Source organism: Micromys minutus, assembly GCF_963924665.1.
Source record: "Micromys minutus genome assembly, chromosome: 11".
Lineage (NCBI taxonomy): Eukaryota > Metazoa > Chordata > Mammalia > Rodentia > Muridae > Micromys > Micromys minutus.
Window position 1 is genome coordinate 40,604,310 of NC_137980.1, and position 24,465 is coordinate 40,628,774.

The window sequence follows — 24,465 nt, forward strand, 5'->3', positions numbered from 1 at the left end:
CCCCACACACCGACTTCTACAGGTGCTGATGAGCCCACTCTTGGGTATGACACATTTTTTGTTCTTCCCCTCAGAACTATATGACACAGGAATCTTCAAAATCTTTATTTCTTTTCCTTTTTGTTCTGACTTGATTCTCACAAGCTCACACCAGTGCAGCCAAGAGAAGGCACTTCTCATAGTCTGTCTAGTGTCTTCAAAGCATCTGCTGCCTGCCGCCTTAAAAAGACCCTGCCCACCTGTGCCAGGAGCAAAGAGAAGAATACCACCTTTATTAGTCCTTTTCAGCATTTATGTGAGGACCCATTTGGGTCACAGGCACACAGCTTCTGTCACACCCCTGTATTTTGAAGAGTCACAAGCACTTTGTAGGACCCTGAGATGGTACAGTCATCCAAAACACCAAAGAGACTCTTCTCTGGAAAACAGCTAAGAACAATTAAAACAAAACCCGATAGGTCCCACCTTCAGCCTGACTTTTTAAGGGGGAGTCATCTACAGAGTGTCCATCAACTTTGGTTCTTGCTAAGAGGCCCAGGCTGGCCTTGAACTTGAACACAGACACACACAGACACACACTCTGTGTGAGTGGCAGCTCGTCGTCCCTGTGACTGCCATCCTTTCCCAAGTCACTGTCACATGTTCCACCACCTGTGCCGTTTGTCAGGAGTTTTGCCTCATGGTGCCAAGCAAGAGCCCCGGCAGGTCTGGTGAGAGTGGAGCTAAGTGAGCCTCCTTGAGGTGTGGAGGGCTGCCGGGAGCCGCAGCACTGGCTACTAAATACTCTGTCCTCAGGGCTGGGGAGACAGTTCAGTCAGTTCTTACTGTGCAAATACGAGGACCTGAATTAACCCCACACACACACACATAAAGAGAAGGCAGGGGCGGTGGCAATCAGTCTAGCCAAATTATCAGGTTCTAGTAAGAGACCCTGCATCAAAAAACAAAATGAGGTGGACACCTCTTAAGGCATAACACCTAAGGTCATCCTTATGTGGACCCTCTGGACAAGCACATGTGCTTGTGCACACCACATACACACACACACACACACACACACACACACACACACACACACATACTTGCAGCATTTCACTAATGGAAGGGGAGTCTTTGTGCTCAGGCTTAGCATTTTGTTGTTGGTCAAAGACCCTGCCCCCTATCCCCCCCCGACCCTCCCCCCATGGGCTCAGCTGAGAGCACCTACTTTTCATTTGCAGTCTTGATGGGCAGTTGGTGTGGTCTGAGGTCTGGTACTCTGGGTACCTGTGGGATTCTGAGCCCCGGTTTGGAGACAGGGGTCTCTGGGTGGCTTGACCAGTGGTGGGCAGTGGCTCCTGTCTTCCCATCCACAGCTCACTCACAGCTTCTGAACCTCCTCAGCATGAGTGCAGAGCAGGTTTCTGGGTTTGCTGAGGAATGAGCCATTGGGCTGCAGTGTAGGGGCAGGTGTCAGCCGCGATCCAGTGGCGCCCCCTTGTGGGGGAGCCCTGTCCCTGCCACTGGAAGTGCCCCATCTCAGGCACGTCCTGCTGAGACTTGAGCCATCACTGGGCTGGCTTAGGCTGGGGCTGGAGCTGTCACATTCTGGCTGGGTGTGGGAGGGCAAAGCCTTCATCCTGGTGCTTGTCCACAGCCCCGAGGGGTGCAGCCGGAGCCCGTGTCTGCGCAGAGTCTGATGGACTGTATTCTTGAGAGCTTTACCTTTCTGAATGCCGACCTTGCCAGCGATGAACTGTCTCTGTTTGGGGGCTCCCAGGCTCTTGAGTGAGTGTACCCCAAATGCGCACACCTCAGGACTGCTATAGCTCCATACTAGTCTCTGAGTCCTTGTTCCTATCATGTGTAGTTTTACTGTGCCCGGTGCCTCCTCTTCACAGCCCTGTCTCCACAGCATGCCTTTATGGCCACCGAGGGTCTCCTAGGTAACATCAGCCCCTCACAGCGAAACTCTGACCTTGACTTCAGAGGCTGTCATTCTCACCGTCTTCATAGTAACTGCCGTGCCCACCTCTCCCTCTGGACTGCTGTCTGTCTTACCACCTACCTGATCCCCAGAGCTCAGCATCACAGAAGGGGACAGTCTCCACCTCTTCCTCTAATCCAGTGGTCCCACGGGGAGATTCCAACTTTGCTACTTTCCCCAGTGTGGTGTGCCAGTTGGGCCTTGGTAACAACTCATATCTGCTCTGTGAGCCATCTTGACACTTAATCTAGGCTTTCTGCCCACTTCACAGAAGAGCAAAACGAGGCTCTGGCAACCACCCCAGAGGGAAAGCCTGCCCTCCACGTCTGTTGGATGTCCAGGCAATTTCTCTCTCCCTTTCCTCTACTGAGGATCCCGGTCTCTGATGTGGAGCTGAGGGGAGGGGAGGTGTCAGGGAAGGGATTTCTTTGCTAAGCTAATGGTCACTTAGTTCTTTTGTCTTCTCAGGAGGGACAGCCCCCCACCTCCACAGCCATCACTGAAGGTGTCACCTAGAGAGCTCACGGCTGGTGCCCCTGAGCTGGACACACTGCTCACTGTCCACCTTCAAGTCTGCAAAGCCTTACTCCAGGTGTCTGGGTGGGGCTTGGCCAGGGTGGGGTCAGGCAAGAGGAACTTACCCTGAGAGCCACGGGGGCTCCGTGAGAGGAGGTGAGGAACCGAACGGAACTCAGAGAACCAAGCCCTGAACCAAGTGGGTGCTTCTGATGTATATGTGAAGGTACCGCACCAGTCTAAAGAGGCTCAGTCTCAGAAAGTATCTGAGATGGGCCTCAGGCTGGCAGCCTCTCCACTGCTTTGTGCTGTCTAGCTGGACTTGGGTGGGCAGATCCCTGGGGCTCAGCTTAGTGAAGAGAAGGAGTTTAGGTCACAGTCTAGAAGCTACCTCTGGGACAGGGCCGCTATGGGGAGTTGTGGGCAGAGGAATACATGCGGGGTAACCTAAGTATCTCGCTGATTCTAGAAACTGGCCTCCCCTAATTTGTCAAGGATGGTCCAGGACTGCCTCCTAGAAGAAGCAGTGCAGCAAAGGCAGGTTCTGGAAGTGCTCTCAGACCTTGACCTTGAGCAGGTCAGCAAGGCCAGATCCGTTGAAGAGAGTAAGTAACCACCAGGTGCACGCCCAAGGCTTGCCTCCCTCTCTCTCCCACCAATGGGTGGGTTACACGGGCTTGCACACATGCCTGTCTCTGTATACTGCCAAGACCACTGATGGTTCACTAAAGCCAGTCCCACCCACATGCTGGGGTCCCCTCCAAGGAATGGCTGTCACCTCCGTTCCTTGTCTCCTCCTGTGGACCTGTCTAGGAAGTCCAACTTCCTAGTCAGAAAGGCAGTAAATGGCTGACTCATCTTGTGAGTAGGGATTAGGAAGTTGCTTGGAGACTGTTCCTTTGGGGTGACACAGGCCTGAGAGGAGGTTCCTGCATTGGGTCTTCTGCCCTCAATTCCAACTTTGCATCCTTGTGGAGGGGTTTCTGGTGCTCATGGTTGTTCCCGCCCAGGCTGCTGAGCAGCTGCTGGCTCTCAGTCATCCCACAGGTGTCTCACAGGAAGGGTGGCCTGGCACTGTGGCAGGGGTGCACACAGCCTGGTGGAGTCCTGGCCTGCCCTGCCTCCACACTCCTGAGCCAGCTCAAGAAGGCATTCCTGCATCGCATCCGAGGGAAGTACCCTGGCCAGCTGGAAATAGGTAGTGTCCTTCTCACTTGTCCTGTCCCAGGGGTAATGGCAGGGCTGCAGCTGGGGTCCTACCTCTGAGCGTGTCTTCGCTGCCCTGCCCCCTGCCCCCTGCCCCTAGGAAAGCAGGCTGTGAATCCCTGTACCTCCCACCAAGCCGTCAAGGGTTCTTAGAGGGAGGTGTGCAGGCATGTGCCATCCAGGCGTCCCGATCTCAGGCTGGACACTTCCTGAGGGCAGCTGTCGCATTTCCTGCGGAGCGAATGAAGGTTGCTCCTGGGGGTGGCATCTGCAGTCTGCAAATTCCTTCCACTCTCTGGGCTGCTTGTTGCCCATATATGTTTCCAAGACTCTGGCCTGGGATTCAGAGTCCATGGGGGTGGGTACTGGCTCGCTGGCACACTCTTGTTCTCTGTCAAATAAAAGAACTAAGACAGGAAAAGAGGTAGAGCCGAGTCAAACTGAACCTTGTTGGCAAGTGCTACCAACTTCTGGGCTAGGGAAGGTTCTAGAACCGGTAGTCTGCTGACGCGAAGGGGGCTCCTTGGGATCTTTTTTTCCCAGAGTCTCTTTCGTCTGACACAGATCTGTTTATTGAGAGGCCAGCTGAGGCTCCACTCATGGCTTTTCCCTCTGCCAGTGTGTCGCAGGCTCCTGGAGCAAGTGCTGGACTGTGGCGGGCTACTGGCCACAGCAGGGCTCCAGGAAGGGCAGATGGTCACCTGGTTCCAGTTCCACAACTACCTGCAGCGGCGGAGCATCTCCGACCTGGAGAAACACCTCAGTCAGCTCACCCAGGAAGGTGGGGCTGATGGCGGCGTGGCCCAGAAGTCACAGCACACTCCGTCTCCTTCTACCTCGGGCCACAATCCAGAGCCCCTGTAACTTTCCTTCTAGCTGTCGAAACTGAGATCCAGTGAGACCACAGCCAGGAGGAGTGGAAATTAAGAGGGAGGGGTGAGCAGTTCAGAACAGCTCCAGGGAGAGGAGGCGGCCTAGACGGCTGGGCTTATTCTGGGTTTTTTTGTTTTGTTTTGTTTTTGAGTCAGGGTCTCACTATGTAGGTAAACTGACTTCAAACTCACCATCCACATGTCTCAGCCTCCCAAGTGCTGGGACTGCAGGCATGTGTACCCCTGTGCCAAGGCTGGCCTGCGGGTCTGCTCATTTTTAGGGTATGTCTGATCCACTTGTAGGAAGTGTTTGTCAGGATGCGGTGATACCCGTCGTGGAGTTCCCTTTGTGACTCAAGTGGCTAAGCCTCGAGAGATGGCACCTGCCTCTTCCTGTCTTCCAGTTACTCTCATCGAGGAACTGAACTGTGCAGGCCCAGCCAAGGCCCTGAGGAAGCTGCATGGGAAACGTCTAAGCCAGCTACAGCCACTGCCTCAGACACTTCAAGCCTGGGCCCTGCTGCAGTTGGATGGACCCCCGAGGTTGTGCCGGGCTGCCAGAACTCGACTGGCCAGCGCAGCCAGAAACAAGCGCTTCCGGGAAAAGGTGATCAATCTGGGAGTAATCTACCCAACAATACAGCTGCCCAGATGGATAGGTCTCACCCCAAGTTTTGTCTGGAGAAGGGCTGAGTCCGGGTCACTGGAGCATTTGTTTGCAGAGTGCTCCACTCAGTTGGGGACCTGCTCCTGCCCCGCCAGTTCCATCCACTCCTGGTCTCTTTCTCCAGGCTCTGCTGTATTACACCAATGCCTTAAATGACAGTGACGCTAAACTCCAGCAGGCGGCGTGCATGGCCCTGCAGCAGCTCGGGGTGAGTCTCTAGTCTTAGGAGTGACAGGAGGCAGGCCACCAGGGGTGAGGGCCAAAGCAGCAGCAGTAGCATCAGCAGCTTGAAATGCTATCACTGGGACAAGGGATGGGATGGTAAAGGGTTTCACTAGCAGCAAGAGGACTAGTAACATCCTGCTCTCAGACTCCAACAGCAGAGGTCCCCACACCTAGGGACTTCCTGCCCTTGAGCGTGTTTGAACTGTGACAAATTCTTGTGAGAAGAAGATTAAACATGGAAATGAAAACATGGACTATCATCTTTGGCAGAAGTGACTGACCACTTTGGGCATTTTCCTTGTGCTCTCAGGGACCCGTGCATATTGAACCTTGGTATCAAACATGACTTTAAAGCGAGCCAAGGACTCCGTGCCTACACGCATGAGGGACCAAATGGAATCCCCCAAACTCAAGTGTGAAGGCACACACTTTGTAAATCCAGTAGAGGAAGAAGCAGGGATCCTTGGAGCTCACTAGGAGAGACCCTGTCCCAAAACACAGCATAGATGGACCTGTTCACTCTGGTTTTGTTCACTGTGTGAAGGTGTGCACCGGGATGCACATGTATAATCTCTTCAGTCTCTCTCTCTCTCTCTCTCTCTCTCACACACACACACACACACACACAAACACAGTTTTTATGCATTGGGGAAAAAATGCAGGTGTGTTGGCACATACCTGTGATCCAGGCCAGCCTAGGCCAAATGGTGAGACCCTATCTCAAAAAAAGCTTGAATGTCACTCTGAGAATTCACTTTGTGAACAGGTTGGTTAAAAGCCATTCTGGGTTCCAGCTTAGTTTCCTAGACTGGATGATACGGGCGTTAGGGCCTGTGAGCCCTGCCTTCCCCACTGCCTCCCTCTGCGCTCACATGCTGGGGGTCTGCCTCAAAGACCCTTGTACATGGGAGCTGGCTCAATGTAGGGGAACCCCACCCACCTCACTTGCTCAGGGATGACCCAAAAGGTCCTTGGAGGTGCCTGCTGAGGCTCAGGTGCTGGATAAAGGAGCCAGAGGTCTTGTGGGAGCCCCGAGTGTAGCCATCAGGTGCTGGTTCTCCTGAAGAGGAGAGTTCCAGTTAGCATGTCCCAGAGGGCAGCTGGGGTGGTTAGATGGTGCCCACAGACAAGCTGCTGGTGGCTCTGCCTGCAGGCCTGCACTGAGATGTGGGAGAGACTTTTAAAAGTGCTGAAGGGTCCGAGGTCTCTCCTGGATGTGCTGGGTTTGGCCCTGCAGGGATGACAGTGAGGTCTGTCTGCTGCTTAAGCCTTTTTTTCTCCTGACCTTACAGGGTATTGAAAGCATCGAGCAGATTGTGAGTCTGTGTCAGTCTGACCTGGAGGCTGTGCGCATCGCAGCACGGGAAGCAACACTGTCATTTGGTAAAGTGCAGCCAAGGGGCCTGTGTGGCACAGCGGGGTCCCAGGGTTCGAGTGGAGATGGCTTAGACCACCAGGTTGCCAGAGACCCTGCTACAGGCCACCCTACGCTTAGCATCTCCTGGCTAGGGCTGGTTACCTTTACAGCAGGCTGTCAGCCAAGGGATAACTTTTTTTTTGCACTTGCTTTATGGCCCTTGGCAAATGAAGGGCAGGGGACCCCCAAGCTCTACCCCTCTAGAAATGCCAAGATGGTGACAAGCCAGTGACAAACACCTATGCATTCCAGGTGAGAAAGGCCGCCTGGCTTTCGAGAAGATGGACAAACTCCACGCAGAACAAGAAGCCTTTTGTCAGGAAGCAGATGTTGAAATCACTATTTTTTAAGAAGCTGTGATCAATGAGCTGAAGTCTGGCATCTTTCTTCCTTCATGCCTCTAGTGCCCAGGATTTGGATGGAGCAGCCTTGCCACTCCCTCACAAGCCTGAGCTGGTCAGGATAGTTACCTGGGACTGGGGATAAGTGATATATTCAGAGCAGGCAGAAGTGTGTGCTGGACCTCGAAGGCTGTGGCCTCTCCCAAATGCTGTTTTTGCCTTCCTGGAGGTACAGTGCCAGGCCAGCTGGCACCGTCTAAGGAAAAGGTGAGGCTCCAAGACAGACGTGCATGGAGTATGAGTTCCCTGCACACCCTCAGCTGGACAGAACTGGTCTGATACACATGGACTGCAGCAGCTAGCCAGTGGGCAGGTTCACTTGCTGTGCATGGCAGCCGCCCACCACTGGAAGGATGGTCCATAGCCAGAACTGGGGAAGGTTTTCACTGCAGTGGCTATGGATACCCGCAATGGGTTTCCTACCTAAGCAGATAAAGTACTCCAAGCTGGTGTCTGAGATGCCCACAAGGGGTTCTCAGGGCTGACTTAGTCACCCCTGACTCAGTCCTGTGGACCATGTGTGCTGACTTCGTATTTATTTGCTTCATTCATGTCCCTTTCCTGAAATCTCAATTAAAAACTCTGTAGCATATGGCCACCTTGCTGTCTGAAGTAGACAACATCCGTACAGCCATAACATGGGAGGGGTGGCAGGGCCACAGGGTTCTCTGCAGGACCCACTGGGGACCCTCCCTACATTCATGGTAAGGCTGCCCTACTCTGGGAGTATTTTGGTGACACTCCAGACTTTTGTCAAGCCTTCACCCCACTGGACTTATCCCAAAGTTATTATTGGTGAACTTTGCACACTGATATTCTTGTGAGAATTCATCTTCATATCTGAAGCTTCCAGTTCTGAGTGGACACAGCACTCACACAGTTCTGTGGCCAGGACCACAAGCGGGGACCACTTGCTAAACAAGCCAATTGTGAACCTGAGTGACATCTGTCACTGCATAAGCCTCAAGTGACTTTGAAACTGGAAGTCAGTTACCTTGGGGCCTTATAATATTTAGTCTTGTACATGAACGGAAGGCCATGGTACTTTGGGTCTCATTTTCATTTCTAAGTCAAACACATTAGATGTAGGTTTACAGATGTCCTGAGATGTGATGACCACGGTATCTGACAGGCAGCTGGCCAAGGGGAGGTCTGGAGGCTGGAAAAGGGATTCCAATGACCTGTGAGTCTCAAGGTAGTCCAGGCTGCCAAAGGGGGAGATCCTGAAAGGACAGTGTAGAGACCCCACATCTCTGAAGCAAAGGCAGGATGTCCTCACACAATCCACAGCATGCTAACCCTGCAGGGCAAGCATCTGCCTCGTGCTGCCAGGGGACAAATGACTACCATCCTGGCCCAGGTCTGTCAATAAAATAAAAGCACCTCACATCCACGTTCCTTAAAAACATTTATTGTTGCAACTAATGCAGACCCATTAGTGAGACAGCAAGTTGGAAACGGTGCGGTCCGACAGTTCTGTGAGGTCACAGAAGACCCTGAGACACCCCACACACCTGCAAAGTTACTATTCCAGAACTTTTTTTGTTGGTTTTTATTTTTGTAAAAATGGTTTATTCTATGGCCATTTAAAAAGAGAAAGAGAGAGAGAGAGAGAGAGAGCGCGCCCTGCTGAGTAAATATTGACTTAAGGCATACAGCAGCTTGCTACTTCCAACAGGGGCGACAGGGCAGAGAGCGCCTGCTCTCCAGGATATCCACCTGTGAGGCTACTGTACACACACTACCCCAGACACAGCCCACTGCTGCCTGCTCTCAGCCTGGACCCTGGCTGTGCCACCTCCTCAGGCTCTGCAGCAGAGGCCATCACTGTTCCCCAGTGGCTCTGTGCTGGCTTCTCTGGGTGAAAGGCAAAATGTGAAATGCTGGCAAGAGGCAGTTTGGAGCCCCAGCTGCCTTCGCTGTGTAAAGAGTCACGCAACGTGGAGGTTAAGCTCCCCTCACAGAAGAGTCATGAGCACCATCAGTCTCTCCGGGCTCAAGAGCCGCACACGTCTGGCCAGCAATGACAGCAGGCTGACTCTAAGGACTGTCACCTATACTGTTCCCGGGAGGGTGCTGCTCACAATCTGCCTTGCTTCCAGAACAGTGTGAACTTGGAATGGAGGGGCTGATCCCAGAGGTGGAAGGGCCCTGCTTGCCTAAGTGTCCAGGGAATGAGGTGAGTGTGGAATGTGAGATCCAGCGGGGCGTGGCGGGGCAGGAGTCAGGCAGGACCTGCACTAGACAGCATTGCTCTTCAGCCTTGAGTGGTGGTGCTTACTCAGCGACGGCCACTTCTGGTCAGAGGACGAGAGGTGTCTACCTACCTAAGTTTCCCATGCTGAGTGCACGGCACCAGCAGGACAGAAGCCTGTGTGTTTTCTAACTCACAGGGAAAGCAGAGGCCGGGAACGGGATCTAGAAGGTCATGGGGAGAAAGGCCAGCCTTTATCCTGCACATCTCATCAGTAGCCATAGGGTTTGTACACATCACCACTGTCCTATGTTCCTGAAGATTGCTCCTAACACCCTCCAGCTCCTGTTCCTGCTCTGGCCACAGTGTGGCTCATGTCAGTCCTGCACTCCTACCTCAACCCCAGGCCTGACCTGTTGCTGTACCTGACAGTTTTGGGTGCAGGCTGACATGGAGGGAGGCCTCTGGGCAAAGTGAATAAATAACAGTGGAGAGGCTCCTCTGGAGGGCGGGGCCTCTGCAGCTCCCCACACTCCTCATGGTCATGGGCTTGCTACTCCAGGAAGGAAGCAGAAGGGTAAAGCAGGAAGGGAGAGGTGTGGCCTGGGAAGGCCGCTCCAAGTGAACAAGCATCCACCGCAGCTCACAGGACAGCAATTGCACAAAAGCGCTGGACGCACCCAGTGTCCACTCCCCATGGCCTCGGCCATACCAGCATCGGCAGCAGCGCGGTAAGCACTTGGTGGTGTCTTAGAGTCCAGACTCTGAAAATCACCATGCAGGAAAAGTCTTTGCAGTCTGCAAAAATCATCTGATGCCTTCAAGGACGTTCACTGGAGCAGGACTGAGAGTTGCAGAGGTTGGTACAGGTCCTGTGGAGTAGCTTCCAGGACCCAAGGCTCCTTCCTCCTTTATAAGTCTTGCCTACACTTCAGTGGAGTGGCTTCTACAGAGTAGTAATGACTTTCTAAATGAAATGGAAACCTCTGGTGGTCCCGAGGCAAGGCCCTCAGGAAACCCATTTACAGGGGTGGGGTGGTGAGGGCTGGGCCATCTGCAAGATGGCGGTCACAAAGAAGGAGGATGGAAACACGAGGGACACCTGAGCTAAGCAGAGCCGGGCTTGCTGTTCAGAGGCAGCCAGTGCTGATGTCCTCACAACAGGGCGGGGCTCTAGGGCACCTGCAAGTTCAGGGTGCACAGTGGGGGCTGCCCAAGCCAGCAGGTACTTTACAGTCCTGACTGGCGGTATCCTTCCCCCGGAAATCAACGTAAATTATGAATCTGATCACACGCCAGAGGGCACGAGAGAATCTCACCAGCGCGTAGCATCTTTTTTTTCCCCTCCAGAAATAACAAAAACCTGCCTTTATAAATGTTAAAAACAACAATGTGTTGTAATTCTCTCTCTTTTTTTTTTTTTCCCAAAAACAAACGAACCAGAGAAAGGGGAGGAGTGAGGTGAGAGCAAGAAGAGTATTTGGCATTTCTTCTACTTCTCCTGAACAGGTTAAGGCCCTGAGATTAGACTCTGTTCTTGGGACCAGGGGCTCCTTCAAAGCCCAGTGCACGATGCCCCTCCTGGGGCTGGCCCTTCCAGTTCGACCGCAGGCTTGCGAGCTCTTGTTTCCTCTACACCAGGTCAGATGCCGCAGACCAAATCCTAAACTGGGCAGGGGCAGTGCCCAGCACACCCATGCCCACGCTTCATGTCTGTCAGTGAAAACACACCCGGTAGCAGAGGTATGCACCAGTCGCCAGGACCGTGGCCATGCACACATTGACCAGGAAGGGTTTCCAGTGAGTTGGCCAGTGTGCCTTTTGTTCCTCCTCGGTTGGAGACAGCTCTTCCTTGGTGGGGACAGATGCCTGAGCACTTTGAAGACCTCCACCTACCATCCGTTTCCTAACTTCAGTGTCTTGACTCATGCTGAGGAGAGAGGAAGAGACAGGTTACCTACCCCGAGAAGACAGAAAAGGATACTGTCTCCCAGGGAGGAATTCGGGACAAATGAATCCTCCTCTCCCAACACAGAGCAGCCTGCTTATCTCCCAGCCCTGGAGGACCTTGGGCAGTATCCATGGCCAGGGCTGGGTTTAATTCAAGTCAGTCCGCAGCCCACCAGTGAACGTGCCTAACCAGGAGTGGAAAGTTCTGGCTCTAGGCAAACATGCACTTAGACCCACACTCCAGCAGCAGGAGAAACATGGCTTCCTGGACACTGTCAGCGCTGTTACCTTCGATGTCGAAGCTAGAATGAGGGCATCCAGGCTAGGCCTCTACACGCTGTGTGCAAAGCTCTGGGTGGGTACTGATGAGAGGCAGACTGTGTGTGCCCACACCTCAGAACTGTCCTCCAGCAAAAGGCGGCTGATGCAGAAAATAGCTCACTCCTACTGGGGTCACCACAGTGCTGCTTCCTGCAGCACACACTGCTCATCATCCCAGCTCCACCACACAAGGCTACGAGCTTGTCCTTTCCCCAAACGGAGGGTCTGCAGCACAGATTCTAGGCACATTTTACTGTTACCTAAGGACTCCTCAGATATCAGTGGGTGCTCAACAATGCTTGTACCAGGGTGAGTGAGCAAGCTGCAACCCCTACCTGCCTTGTTTTGGTACTGAGCAAATCAGACAAACCCCACGAGGAGCACTGGAGCCCCATTATAACCTGTCAGTTCACACGAACATTCAGGCCAGTGGGAGCTTGGCTGGAGAGATCTTTTCTCATGCATGCAGAACCACCTCTTGTTTTCACAATGCCTTCATGTGATTCTGGACAGCAAGCCACTTTCTCTCACCTCCCCATACCCTCCCCCCCAAAGCAGGCCTCCTTACCTGCTCATGCTGGTGTGCGTGTGTGCGGCACCCGAGGGGGCTCCGCCTTCCTCTCTGGCTGAGCGGTCCTCATCCTCACAGGTCTCCTCGCTCACCCACTCGTGGTTGGAGAAGAGCTCCTTGCACTTCCCATTGTGAGGCTCCAGTGTGCGTTTGGGTGGCCGGGGAGGTGGGGGCACGTGCTCCGGGGGAGGCTCCAGGTCTTCATGGGAGAGCTCCTTCCACTGATCCTTAGAGAGCAGCAGAAGCCCCATTAGTGCCTGCTCTGGGTGTGTCCTAGTGAGCAGGGACAGCTCAGCAGCAGCTCTGGGATCCTAGGTTCCAGGCAAATATTTGGGAGGTAAATTTGTTCTTTTTGAGGTAGGGGCTCAGGTAACCAGGCAGGCCCTAAACTTCTAGTGTCCTGCCTCCACCTCTAAAGGCTCACAGACTGCAAGGCATGGTCTTTAGAACAGGGCTCTGCAGAGCTCGAGGCAAGCAGAAGGGAGCGGTTGTTTAATGACTCGAGCAATGTCATACACAAAGGGGAGTCAGTTCCTCTGACCTCAACAGTATTGGGTCTTTTACAACTGGAGTTTCCTTCACAGAGTAGAGTCTTGGTGAGCACGCACAGGCGCTATGGTCTATCCCAGGCTAGGAACCAAGCCCAATAGCAACACCCAGTCCCGCAGCAGAGCAGCACTGACCTGCACTGATGAGTCGCCCATGATAAACTTTGCACCCTCAATCACGGCCAGGTAGGAGAAGCGCAGCTGGTCGGCCGTCTGGATGAGTCCCATGCGGAACCTGCGCATTTCCAGCAGCACTTTCTTGATGTCCACAGAAGACGGGTCTTTCCTCTTGTCCATCTGCAAGCCAGGGACACTGGGTCAGTCAGAAGAAAGCCACAGAGGGGTAGGTGGTGGAGGGTCTCAAGGAAATGGGAGAAAAGTACAACAACTTGAAGCAGTTTGGGCCTGAGTTAAAAGAGCTTAGGAAAGCATTCTAGGGTACCCCGGCTCCTGTAACAATTGGGAGAACCCCACAAACAAAGCTAGAAGAGGCACAAGCATCATCAATGAAAACTATAGACGTCAAAGGTCACAGAAGGTGTCCTCCAAGGAAGGGGCTGTGGACAGTGGCAGGAACTCTAGCCAACAGGGTGGGTTCAAGCATGTTTCCTGTCTTCCTAGGCATGCAAAGCCCTTCTCACCAGTAAGAGGCAGGTGTCAGCCAGACAGAAGGTCCCCGACCTGCCGATGCCAGCGCTGCAGTGGACCACAATGGGGCCATGCTCCGGGCTTAGTGAGCCTGACTCTCGGACTTTGAATAGGAAATTGAGGAAGGAGGCAGGTGACTCGGGGACTCCAAAGTCAGGCCATGTGGTGTAGTGGAAATGCAGGATCTCTCGAGTCTCCTGGGTCTGAAAGAGACACTTGCTGTTAGGCAGAGCACATTATCCACACAGACCCACGTGTGCACCAAGTCACTTCCTGCCCAGCCTCCCTCAGTGCATACAGCTGGATCTGGTCACAGCCTTAAGCAGGACAATCCTTTCGCTCTTCTGCTCCTTCTACACTCATACACATGGCCACGATCATTTCAAAGTCGCCATGTTACTGGCACCTTAAATCTCAGAAAGCCTCCTGTGCGTGGGGGACGGGGTGGAGGGTGTGCACCAGGTCTGGGTGACCCAGGGAGAACAGCGGGATGGGTCAGACAAGTGTTACTTTTCAAGAAAAGTCTCCAAAGACAGGACTGCCAATGATGTGGCTGCCATACAGGTGAAGCATCAGCTGTGACTCCAGCCAGACTGCTGGTGAGTTTTCCACACCATCATTCACCTCAAGGACCACACCCATTTCCGTGGCCCACAGCGCCCCTGGTACTGTTCCTGCTTTGCTCTTTCCTAGATGGTCTGGTATTTTAAAGATACTTACTGGGGTGAGGGGCACCACGTGTTGGGCTATCAGATGGACTTGAAGGGTTACTGGCAAATACCTTTATACATGATCTATCTCACTAGCTCCATGGTTCAGTATTATTAAAGAAGGCCACTGCAGGCCTCAGAGGGCAGGGTCCTAGGGATGCAGAGAGGGCCAACAGCCTGCGCCAGGCAAAGATTGGGGCACAAAGGCCTGAGGCTTGACTTGCTAATACCAAGTTGCTATCTCTCTGCAAAGCACAGGAGGTCCCTGCTGTGGGACAAACACACATCAAAGACATGGCCACCCCTTTCAGCGTGGCCACTAGATCCAGGATGTGGTACAGAGCTGAAGGACCATCCATCTGCAGACCCTGCAGCAGCTCTGCCCACCTGACTGCAAAACCAAACACTACTTGTACTGGCTGCAAGGTGGGAGGTGCCTCAAATATACTTTAAAAACTGGCTTAGAATCAAGTATTCAAGAAGAGTCTTATTTTAACCCCTATAGAGCATGGGGTTCTCGTACCACGTTCCTCCTGCCTCCCATCCCTCCACAAGGACTCTGTTCTAGGGCCCAGAAAGGTGTTCAACTAGAAACCTTGAGCTGGCCTTGTGTCTACAATCCCAGCACTCGGAGGCTGAGGCTGATGGACTGTAAATGTGAAGCCAGCCTGGGCTACTATTGAGACCTTGTCTTAATACAAACAACCACCCTTCAAAAGTCCCACTCCAGACAAAGCCTAGGCTCTCCTGTCCCCACTCTGCCATCAAACCGACAACAGCCTCTGGTGCTGCCCTCAACTGCCTCTCTCGATCAACAGACATTCTCCAGAGATTGTCTGACATCACTTTTAAAGCCAGGCTGGCAGACACTGGAAAGCATCAGAAAGGGTCAACCACACCCCACCATGCAGTGGTAAATCCAGAGCTTCAATGACCTCATTCCATGTTCTAGGCTCTTCTAATGGGCCCTGCCAGGGCCTCATCCCCTCTCTATTTCCAGCAACCTGAGCTAATTCTAGAATTAGTTCACTACAAGGAGGGAGCCATGGGGAGGTCCAAGGACATGTGACTGTCCCCCAGCAGCAGATCCTGACACTTTCCTATGGTCTGGAAAGCCTCATTCCAGTGGTGCAGTCATTACCCTATCTCTTTTGTGTCCTCAAAATCCCACACACTCCTGACCTCCCAGAACCCTTGCAAGCCCTAGTCTGAAAGCAGAACAAGTAAAGACACCGGGAGCTGTCCCTTGGTGTGACCCCTGAGACTCATATGACCTTGGTCACAGCTCTGTGCCATGGGCAGCTCCCACTGCTCCTTCTCAGAGGGTCTTGCCATCCCCCAGGACTGTCTCTCCAAGTGCAGTAAGCAGCAGACAAGGTGACTGTCCCCACAGCAAGTCTATTTAAGGCCTGGCTTAGAAAGCTTCAGACGCAGGAAAGCGGGTAGTGAGGGGAAGCCCTCTTTGCAGTAGTCCAGATAGTGAGGAAGGTGCAAGCTCTCTGACACTTCTCTTGCAGGTACCACTTCAGCCACCAAGTCCCACAGGCAGAGTAAACCACTCTTTGGTAAGAAACTAACTTCTTCCCTTGGAACTGTGTTAGTGGTGTCAAGGCTGAGAGTACTATAGGGGGTGGCTTGCATCCTGTCTTTCACTGGTGCCAGGCACTGGCTCCTACAACAGCAAGCTCTACTCACCACGGGATGAAGCCATACTGTGTACAGGGCTTATAATTTCTGAGAATGCCGCAGCTGAAGTTAGCATCCAAGGACTAAGATCAGAGAAGCAAGTCACAGTCTCTGGAAGGACTTCACACACACCATACTTACAGCCAGGTTTTCCAGCTCCAGTTGCCGTACTGTGTAATATGACTTGACATCTTCAGAGATTAGTGTCAACTTCAAATGTGTGTCATCAAAGACCATCTCTTTTTCTTCTTTCTGAGGCCAATACTGGGCACATTTTAGCTGTGGGGAAAACAGCACTGGATTACTGAGGACCTGCCATAAGACAGACAGGAGGCTTGGAAAACTGCCTTCTATCTTTCTGACAACCCACAGGCCGGCTTCTCCCAGTCAGTACAGCTCTCACCCTAGTAAGACCAGAGTTAGTTGGAACCCTGACCCAATAGCTTTGTGGCAGGGGTCATACTTCTGACCCAGCCACATGTCACAGTGAGCTCTGGTCCTTGCCATGAGATAAAAACCACACCACATAGAAGCTGTGCTTCTCATAGATGCCTTCAGTAGGATCTCAGTGTGCCCAGGCCCCCTGAGGAAACTACAGGCAACAGGGTGGGAGGCTGGAGCCTTGGCAGGCTGAGGGGCTGTGGAAGACAACGTGCAGGTGCAGCTCACTCGTCTATTCTGATTTGGCTCCGTTCAGAAAAGTATTCCTAATGTTCTATTTTGCTAATATCAAAAACCATTTGATGATCTTGATTCAAATGCTCATTTTAGCTTTTGTTGAACCAATAGATCTGGTCTGGGATTTAGGAAAAAAAGATTGGGCTGGAATTCAGTCATACAGACCCTGTGATCTAAGTTCAGGTACTCAGCCATTCCTGCTGCAGACAGCTGTTCTGTGTCTCCAAGGCAGGACTGACAGGGTGCCCAGACAGAGACCTAGGAGACCTTGATCCTACCAAGGAAGTGTAGCAAGCTGCCCTCTGATACAGAACACATAGAATTCACATGCCTGACCTGTACCAGGGCTGGCCCGGTCTGGTGGAGAGATGTTCCCTTCCTCTAGGGTAGGTGGATGGGGACAACAGGGGGAGACACTGAACACATGTGGCCCGGGGATTCAGAGAAGGAGAGCTCATGCTAGCTATGAGAAGAAAGAGCTCAACAGAAGCTCTCTGCAAAGAAGATTTTGATGGTTGACAGGACAGTGTCTCAAGGGAAAGCAGGAGACAGGGCTAGGGTGGCCAGAGCACAGTGAGGCTGTGGCAACTAGGAACCTGAGATATCTTCTCATGATGGCCTGGGAGGAACTGAGGCTAAACACAGGACTGCAGAGGCAGTTGCTGTCACTCTTCTGGCTCCAAAGCTGCCCTCCACAAAACCAATACCAAAGACAGAGAAAGCAGTGAACAAAGTGAGGGTCTTCCATTACCCATGGAGCAGAAATCTTCCAATCCCAGGGAAGAAGCTAAGTGGGCTTTCTCAAGATCTCTATTTCAAGGTCTGGCTTGCTCAACCCAAGCCTCCTCCCACCTTTGACGAGCAGCTGCTGGAGGTCCCAACTAGGGCCAATCTGTCAGCATGGGAACAGATCTCGACATCAGAATGCAGAGGCAAGTGCCAGCAAACTGCACGGAGAGACTTGAATGGGTCACTTATCCCAGTCGTTCCCCAGGCTACTATGCCAGGGTGGGCATTCATCATGAGCAGAGAAAATGCCAAAGGGCTGTCAGTACAGAAGAGAGAATGGGTGTTTTCACCTCAGGGGCTGGGCAGACAGGCTCTGAGCTTCACTTCCACAGCCAAAGCCCAGAACAAGGCTGACAGATCTCTGATCTAGGCAAAAATCTACAATTTCAGAGGCATTCTGGCACACAGCCAAATGTCCATCAAACAACATTTAATTAGATGTCTATAGAACCATGTTTGGCTCTGTCATTTCCCGTAAAAATTTCTGCTTTAAACACAAAACAAACAAAGAGAGCATATGATGCCTACTTCCAGTTAGCTGATGGCACCCACACGCCGCCCTGAGCGGAAGTCTGGCTCTTACTGGAATATGAGCAGGCCCTCGCCGGGACTGACACCAAGGTCCTTTGGCTAGCCGCAGACAGGAAGATGGCGATGCCAGTGTGCTGGTATCCTGGGTTTAACAGTCATTTCAACCATGGAGCCTGAAGCTCACACAAGTCCTTCCAAAACAAAGAGCCAGGCAGTCTGAGAGAAACCTGTGACAGCCAGTGCTCTCTTTCTTAGACAGGTGGCTTGTTTTCATCTCCCTAAAGGATGGTTCATATGGACAAGTGAAAAGTTTTCAGAGATCAGGACCCTGGGCTACCAAGAGCCCAACTCTGATTCTCACAAGGTTTTAGGAGAGGCACAGGCTGCATTCTGGAATGCAAACTATATTCACCTAGCTCCCTCCCACTGTGTAAGAAACACTTCTACAGTTACACATAGGGAACACCATGTACCAAAGGCAGGAGGTAAACACCTACATGTCTGAGAGGAAGAAGGGCAGAGTGCACATGCTACCCAGCTCTGCTGGGCTGAGCACGGTCGGAACTAGGTGAACAAAGGACCATCTCCCACCCTGTACTCTTCCCACACAAAGCACTGTCCCAGTGGCCCTGAGTGAAGAACAGTTCTAAAGGACCCCTGCAATGCTGCCATGAGAAATAGTAACTAGCTAACCAGCTGTGCTTCCAATGGCTAACACAGCAATCTTCAGGAAGGTGGTCATAGTGGATCTATTTATGATCAGCCCAGGAAGCCAAGAGCCAGACCCAGTGGTAGTCATGCAACGATAGAGCAGACACCATTCCTTATAGTCTGACATTTTTAAAAAGTTTTTTTTTTTAATGTGTATGGGTGTTTTTATCTGCATATATCTGTAATACCACATACACACCCGGTGTCCACTGAGGTCGGTAAAGGTTGTTGGATCCCTTGGGACTTAAATTATAGGTGGTTATGAGCCCCTATGTGGGTGCTTGGAACAGTACACTCTTAGCTATTGAGCTATCTCTCTAACCCTCATGTCTGTGATTTCTTGTTTGCTTATTTATTTAATGCACAAGTGCTCTGTTTTCAGACCCACCAGAAGAGGGCATCAAGTCCTATTATAGATAATTGTGATCTACCACATGGCTGCTGGGATTTGAACTCAGGACCTCTGGAAGAGCAGTCAGTGCTCTTAACTGCTGAGCCACCGCTCCAGCCCCTAATGATTTCTTAGTAATAGGTTGATTTAATCCCACGCTCTGCTTTTGTCCGCTGACCACACTGGCAGGCTCTGCATCTGCCACTATCAGTTCTACAGAAGTGGAAAGTGGAAATCAGGCAACAATATGACATTAAGTAGCCTCAAGGAGACTACAGGAGTGACCAGGACCATGTGCTCTGTGGGTGGGTGAGCTTGCTGGTGATGCCTTGTCCATACTCTGTGCACCTGGCTCTCGCCTTTGTGTGTGACTGCCACTGTCTCTGGAAGGGAGGTTGGCTTCTCTGGCAACCTCATGTTCTTGAGAACATGATGGAAGCAGGGCAGGCAGCAGTGAAGGGCACCCCGCTGAGCAACAGACAGCATAGCATCTACACCTGGCCAGGCTGAGCGAGGGACACCACGGTCTCCCTCCTGGCTATGGCTGCAGTTGCTCCCAACAATTTTCAGCTGACCTTTTCCAGGGCCTTCAGCCTCTGGAGCTAGGCAGTCTATAAGTGCCAACCACGTCCAGAGGGAAGAGAGAGGCCGCTGTCTGCCCCATGCTGATTGTGGGCAGCACTGAGAGCCAGTCTTCGTGTCCTCCACAGGAAGAAGAGGGAAGGGACAAGAAGGCTAGCTGTTTGATGCAGCCTAAATCTGAGACAGTGTCACAGTGACTCAGACCTCTGACAGGGTAGAAACACAAGGAGGCCGGCCGATCTAGGATAGCATTTGGGAAGTGAGAGACAGGTCCTGGTAACAGGTCCAGCGACTCAGGTCTCAGGCCAGATCAGTGACTACCCTTAGAGGTGAGACCCCGAGTGACACAGACCATCCTGGACAGAAGGGACTGAAAACAGCAGGCTGAGGGGCAAGGATGGTCTAAGGGACAGAGCCTTATGGCGGTACACCAAATCTGGAAGCCAATGTCTCCCACAGCTCTGCAGAATCATCTCTGCCACCAAATGGCACAGTTGGGTGCCAGCCAAAGGTGGACTTGGTAAAGACACACTAAGTCTGCTTTAGAAACAACTGTTTACTCAGTTCCACAAACACAGGCAGTGCCAAGAAAGCACAGGCAGCAAGAACGCCTGCCTGGGTTAGGCTCCACAGGGCCTCGCCCGCCACATCTCTCCCTAATCACGTCTGTAATACATGTGGATTTATGTAATGTTTAACTTTCTAAAACAACATGTCATGTAAAGGTGCTAGAAAACAGACACTCGGGGGAGACAGGAACTTTATGAACTGTGTGTATGTAGTCAGCAGCAACAAGGCCCTACGGTGAGAACTTACCGAGCCTTTCTCCATGATGCGGTTGAGCATGACCACGCCCCTGCTCTTCTGCTCCCACACCATCTCCCAGAAGTGCCCACATGTGTTTGGTAAAGGACCCTGCAAACATACAAGATACACACTGTACAACACTGGACACACAAGCACTTCACACAGTCAGTCAGTGACAATGTTAATAGGTGTAGCAGAGTAGCCACCAAGGTTGTGTGCCCCAGTCCTACATCCCATCATGTGTTGAAGGGTCATTTCTGCACCGAGGTGCAGGCTGACTCTGGGTCAGGGCTGACGGCTGAGGGGCCCCACTAAACTTGTCTATGAGCAGGTTGAGTCCAGGACAGAGCTCCCATGTGGGTGAGGCAGCACAAGCAGGGCCATTACTGTGCTCTGGCAGCTCTAGACCCCGCTCTTAGAATCTGTCACCTTCCAACTTCAGGCAAGTCACGCCAGCTCTCTAAGCCTTCTTTTCCACATAGCCCACTTGATTAACAACAGCACCGTTCTCAGGTTATATAAATAACAGTAACGTGAAGGACTCAGCACAGCACCTAGATTGGAGCAAGCAACCAGTACAAAGTGAGCCTCTCTTCTTACAGCCAGTACTGGTGAGTCTAAATATGGACAGCCTTTAGAGCTGAGCCAAGGAATGTGCGAGAGATGTGGCTCACAGATGGTCTCGGAGGTAGCCAAGGGGCTCATAAGACCTGGGCATGCCCGGTGGGTGCTGGCGGACCCACCTAGTGATGGTAGGTGCTGATGGGCAACTGTCAAGTACTGGAGTCTGCTCTTTAGTTGTGAGCCCCATGACATACTACAGGAGAGCATCCATACCAGGGCTGGTCACATCTTTGGGTCGGAAGCTCTTCTAGAAGTCTCCGTTCTCCCCCATTTCCATACAAGCCGTTACCCTTAGGTCTCGGCTCACTCCCCGTCCTTGTGCCAGCACTTGGCATCTTCTCGTTCTTCCCTGAGTGCTTCTGTCTGCAAGTGTGAGGCAACAGCTCTGACAGAAGCATCACAGAGGCCACTCTTCCTCTTAGGTAACAGCTGCTTAGATGCCAGGTACCTGATGGCTACCTGGGCCCTTCATCCTCTGTGCTACACTAAGATTCAAGGCCTAGCCCCGCCCTGGGTGCAGCTCTCTGTGTTCTGCAACTCACTAGTCACCCCTGTTCCCAAGCACTCACTCCCCAGCTCACTGTGGCTTTCAGGACTTGGCTGTTCTTTGTGACGGAGGGGAAGGATGTAGGGCTGTCCCTACATCCTCTGTTCTTCCCAATCTCCAATGTTTACAAGATGAGGCTACAATGTGGTTTCCATAATGAACAATACTGAATGGAAGAGTTCTTTATTTGTGGCTTGGAAATAGTTTGGGACTCCCCGTCAGAAACACTCCTTTGGGATTAGACAGTTTTGATTCTCATCTGAAACACGGATATAGAAGCCACTTAAGAATGCTCATGGTACCGCCTTAAACAGCAGAATACCACGGGTCTCACAAAATGGCCAGGGCCCAGGGTCAGGGTAGTGGGTAGAGTAATGCTTGAATTTCTCTATTTCTCTAACCAGGGTTTAACTTTAACCCAGGCTGGTCTGTGGAGTTCACTGTTTCCCAAACTGGCCTCAATCATGTGCCAATTCTCCTGCCTCAGCCTCTCAAGTTCGAGGATCACAGCTATGAATCACAGATACCTGGGTCTAATGAATGCTTCCTTTTTGTTGTTAGCATTGGTTGTTTTGTTTGTCTGTTTGCTGCTGCAACTCAATGAAAATGCTAAATGCTCATTTGACTCATTTGGCATCACACACCCTACGATGGGTCAACAGCCATATCAAATCTCCCAGACCACCACTCCAGATGAATGGCTGAAGCCAAGAATGCTAACTTCAATACACAGATCCTCAAGGTTACTGGACCTCAGCTTCTCAGCAGGAGACCCAGCCCTCCTGAGGAATCTGTGCAACCGCCCACTCAAACTCAGAGGTGCCAGGAGGACTCTGGCTGAGACCTAGGAAGGTTGGCCCTGCACTCACAGGACCGTAAACAGCTGCTGATACCATACACACTGCCTGGGGGCTTCTGGTCATGCAAACTGGCTTAGGACCAAAGGGAGAAAGGCTGTGATGGCTGAGTGCCCGCTCCGAGCTTCTGGCTTCATTAGGATTTGATTTCCAAAAGCAGGCAGACCCATCATGCTCAAGCACCCTACAGCCCAATAACAACACAGGGCCATCTAAACGACCTTGCAGGTCACAAGCTAAGACTAGAGAAAATTACTGAAAGTAAGTTTTTATCCTCTTTTCAGACATTCACAGTCTTCTGGTCACACAGAGTGAAGTGTTACAGGAGGTCCCTTATGCTTTCTAGAAGGAAGCCCAGAGCTGTGGGACTTTTAAGTGACGTCATATCTTCTAATGAGGCCCAGAGGAACATTGACTAGCACTTGGGACAGAGGTGCCTAGCCAACAGAGGGCTAGCTAGCCCTCTCAGTCACTGCCAGAAGCACTCAATACTGAGGCTCATGCCTCTGTGGACCTAATGTCCAGGGACTTCTCCTGCCCATCAAGAGCCCACCAGCAGCTCAGTGTCACCTCACAGTGTTGTGCTCAGAGCCTGAGGTAAGATGTTTCCTTTCCTGCTGCTGTTTTGATTGATGAGAAGCCTGAACTTCTCAAGGACTCGGTGATCTTATCTGATGTGAACACATAGCTCTCAAGCTCTTCAGGGAACATGGACAGTAGTCTAGGCAGCCCGTTACCTGGGTGAGGATGTAGCTCCTCTGGGCTTCCTCCATTTCTATCAGGCTGGCGTTGATATAGTCGTTATCTTCCTGGTGCAACTTAATCCGACTGTGGTCAACTGAAAGAAAAGCAGCTCTGGGTTAGCCATGAGGTCCAAGACCTACATTCTACAGGGAAGCAGAGAGGGACCCATGGGAGCATGCACACTGCTGGGGCCTTGCTGTTAGGGTGACACTAGTCATCTGTGGGGTGACTAGTTCTCAGGTCAGCCCCTAGTGACAATCACCACCCTCCTCAGTCCACAAATCACAGGAGAACATCAAAGGACCCACTTCCTGAATGCCTAGCACAGGTTCCCAGAGTCAAGTCTCCAATGTGTCAACTGAAGCACTTCACTAAGAGCTGTCTCAGTGCCGTGACATATGGAGGCGTCTCAGGTGTGGCTGACCGATGAGGCTCCCTGGCCCAGGTCTCTGCACTACAGAGTATCTGCCTAGTGCACAGCAGCATACATGTGCAATAGTGACTCAAGATCCTCTACATGTTATGATCAGTTAAGACTTAAGGGGATTTACACTTGGTGTGTTGGCATTTTAGTCCCGGCACTCGGGAGCTGAGCCAGGTGGATCTCTGTAAACGAGGCCAGCCTAGTCTACATGGCGAGTTCCAGGACAGCCAGAGGTACATGGTGAGACTCTGTGTCAGAGGGGCTGGGGGTGCAGTTTAATGAAGTAAAAACCCTCTCACACAGTAGGACACAGATGTAACTCAAGGGACAAAGTCAGCAGGAAAACTGCCATAGCTCCTGACCCAGCAGCAGCTTTTATTCCTGTTTCACTCACTACTTTGTGACAAGAGCGTGGCTCCCCAGGGCCTTCATTCTTTCCCTGCAGCTGCCACAGGGCAGTCTGTCCTCTGCTGTAGCATGGGAAAACTGGGAAGACAAATCATGCCTTTCACCTGATCCCAGGGAAGAAGACAACAGCACTAAGACCAACAACCTGCAGTTTCTGTGCTTAAGACTCCAGCTCTTCTGCCATTTCCCATGGTGGTGGGGACAGGGGTTGCCTGGGTTCCTCCGGAGGCAGGCAGAAAGGGGTGGAGGAGATAGACAGGCAGGCAGACTGAGTCCCTGTACGTGGTAAACACTCCCCTATGATCCTAGCACTCAGGAGGAGACAGGATGATCGGCCAACTCTGGTGGTTTAGTAAGTTTGAGTCCAGCCTGGGTCAAATGAGCCTATTCCTCAAGGGGACACTACAACTTCGCCCCCCATCTAGGACAGCTGGTGAGTATCCCAGGGCACCTGGCAGTGGAGAAGGGGCAGAG

General features: G+C 52.1%; 2 protein-coding genes across 3 annotated transcripts in view; one reads left to right on the plus strand and one right to left on the minus strand.

Annotated features, from left to right (window-relative positions):
- RIPOR3 (RIPOR family member 3) overlaps positions 1-7,228 on the plus strand; it is a 64,050-nt gene extending 56,822 nt beyond the window's left edge. Inside the window, exons 14-22 of the mRNA XM_080925335.1 lie at positions 1,637-1,767; positions 2,435-2,558; positions 2,952-3,087; positions 3,519-3,680; positions 4,308-4,469; positions 4,965-5,167; positions 5,352-5,435; positions 6,745-6,835; positions 7,122-7,228. Coding sequence (XP_080781461.1) covers positions 1,637-1,767; positions 2,435-2,558; positions 2,952-3,087; positions 3,519-3,680; positions 4,308-4,469; positions 4,965-5,167; positions 5,352-5,435; positions 6,745-6,835; positions 7,122-7,219 — 1,191 coding nt within the window. The 3' untranslated portion in view covers positions 7,220-7,228. The remainder of the gene's footprint in view (positions 1-1,636; positions 1,768-2,434; positions 2,559-2,951; positions 3,088-3,518; positions 3,681-4,307; positions 4,470-4,964; positions 5,168-5,351; positions 5,436-6,744; positions 6,836-7,121) is intronic.
- Positions 7,229-8,695: 1,467 nt separating this feature from the next.
- PTPN1 (protein tyrosine phosphatase non-receptor type 1) overlaps positions 8,696-24,465 on the minus strand; it is a 45,409-nt gene continuing 29,639 nt past the window's right edge. The window contains exons 3-9 of one of the 2 annotated variants that reach the window (XM_080924774.1): positions 23,153-23,253; positions 20,397-20,495; positions 16,040-16,177; positions 13,496-13,705; positions 12,990-13,151; positions 12,304-12,527; positions 8,696-11,394 (exon numbers count right to left, since the gene is read on the minus strand). In XM_080924774.1, the coding sequence (XP_080780900.1) occupies positions 11,181-11,394; positions 12,304-12,527; positions 12,990-13,151; positions 13,496-13,705; positions 16,040-16,177; positions 20,397-20,495; positions 23,153-23,253 (1,148 nt within the window). In that variant the 3' untranslated portion in view covers positions 8,696-11,180. Of the gene's footprint in view, positions 11,395-12,303; positions 12,534-12,989; positions 13,152-13,495; positions 13,706-16,039; positions 16,178-20,396; positions 20,496-23,152; positions 23,254-24,465 lie in introns of both variants that reach the window. The other variant, XM_080924773.1, reaches the window with a different exon arrangement.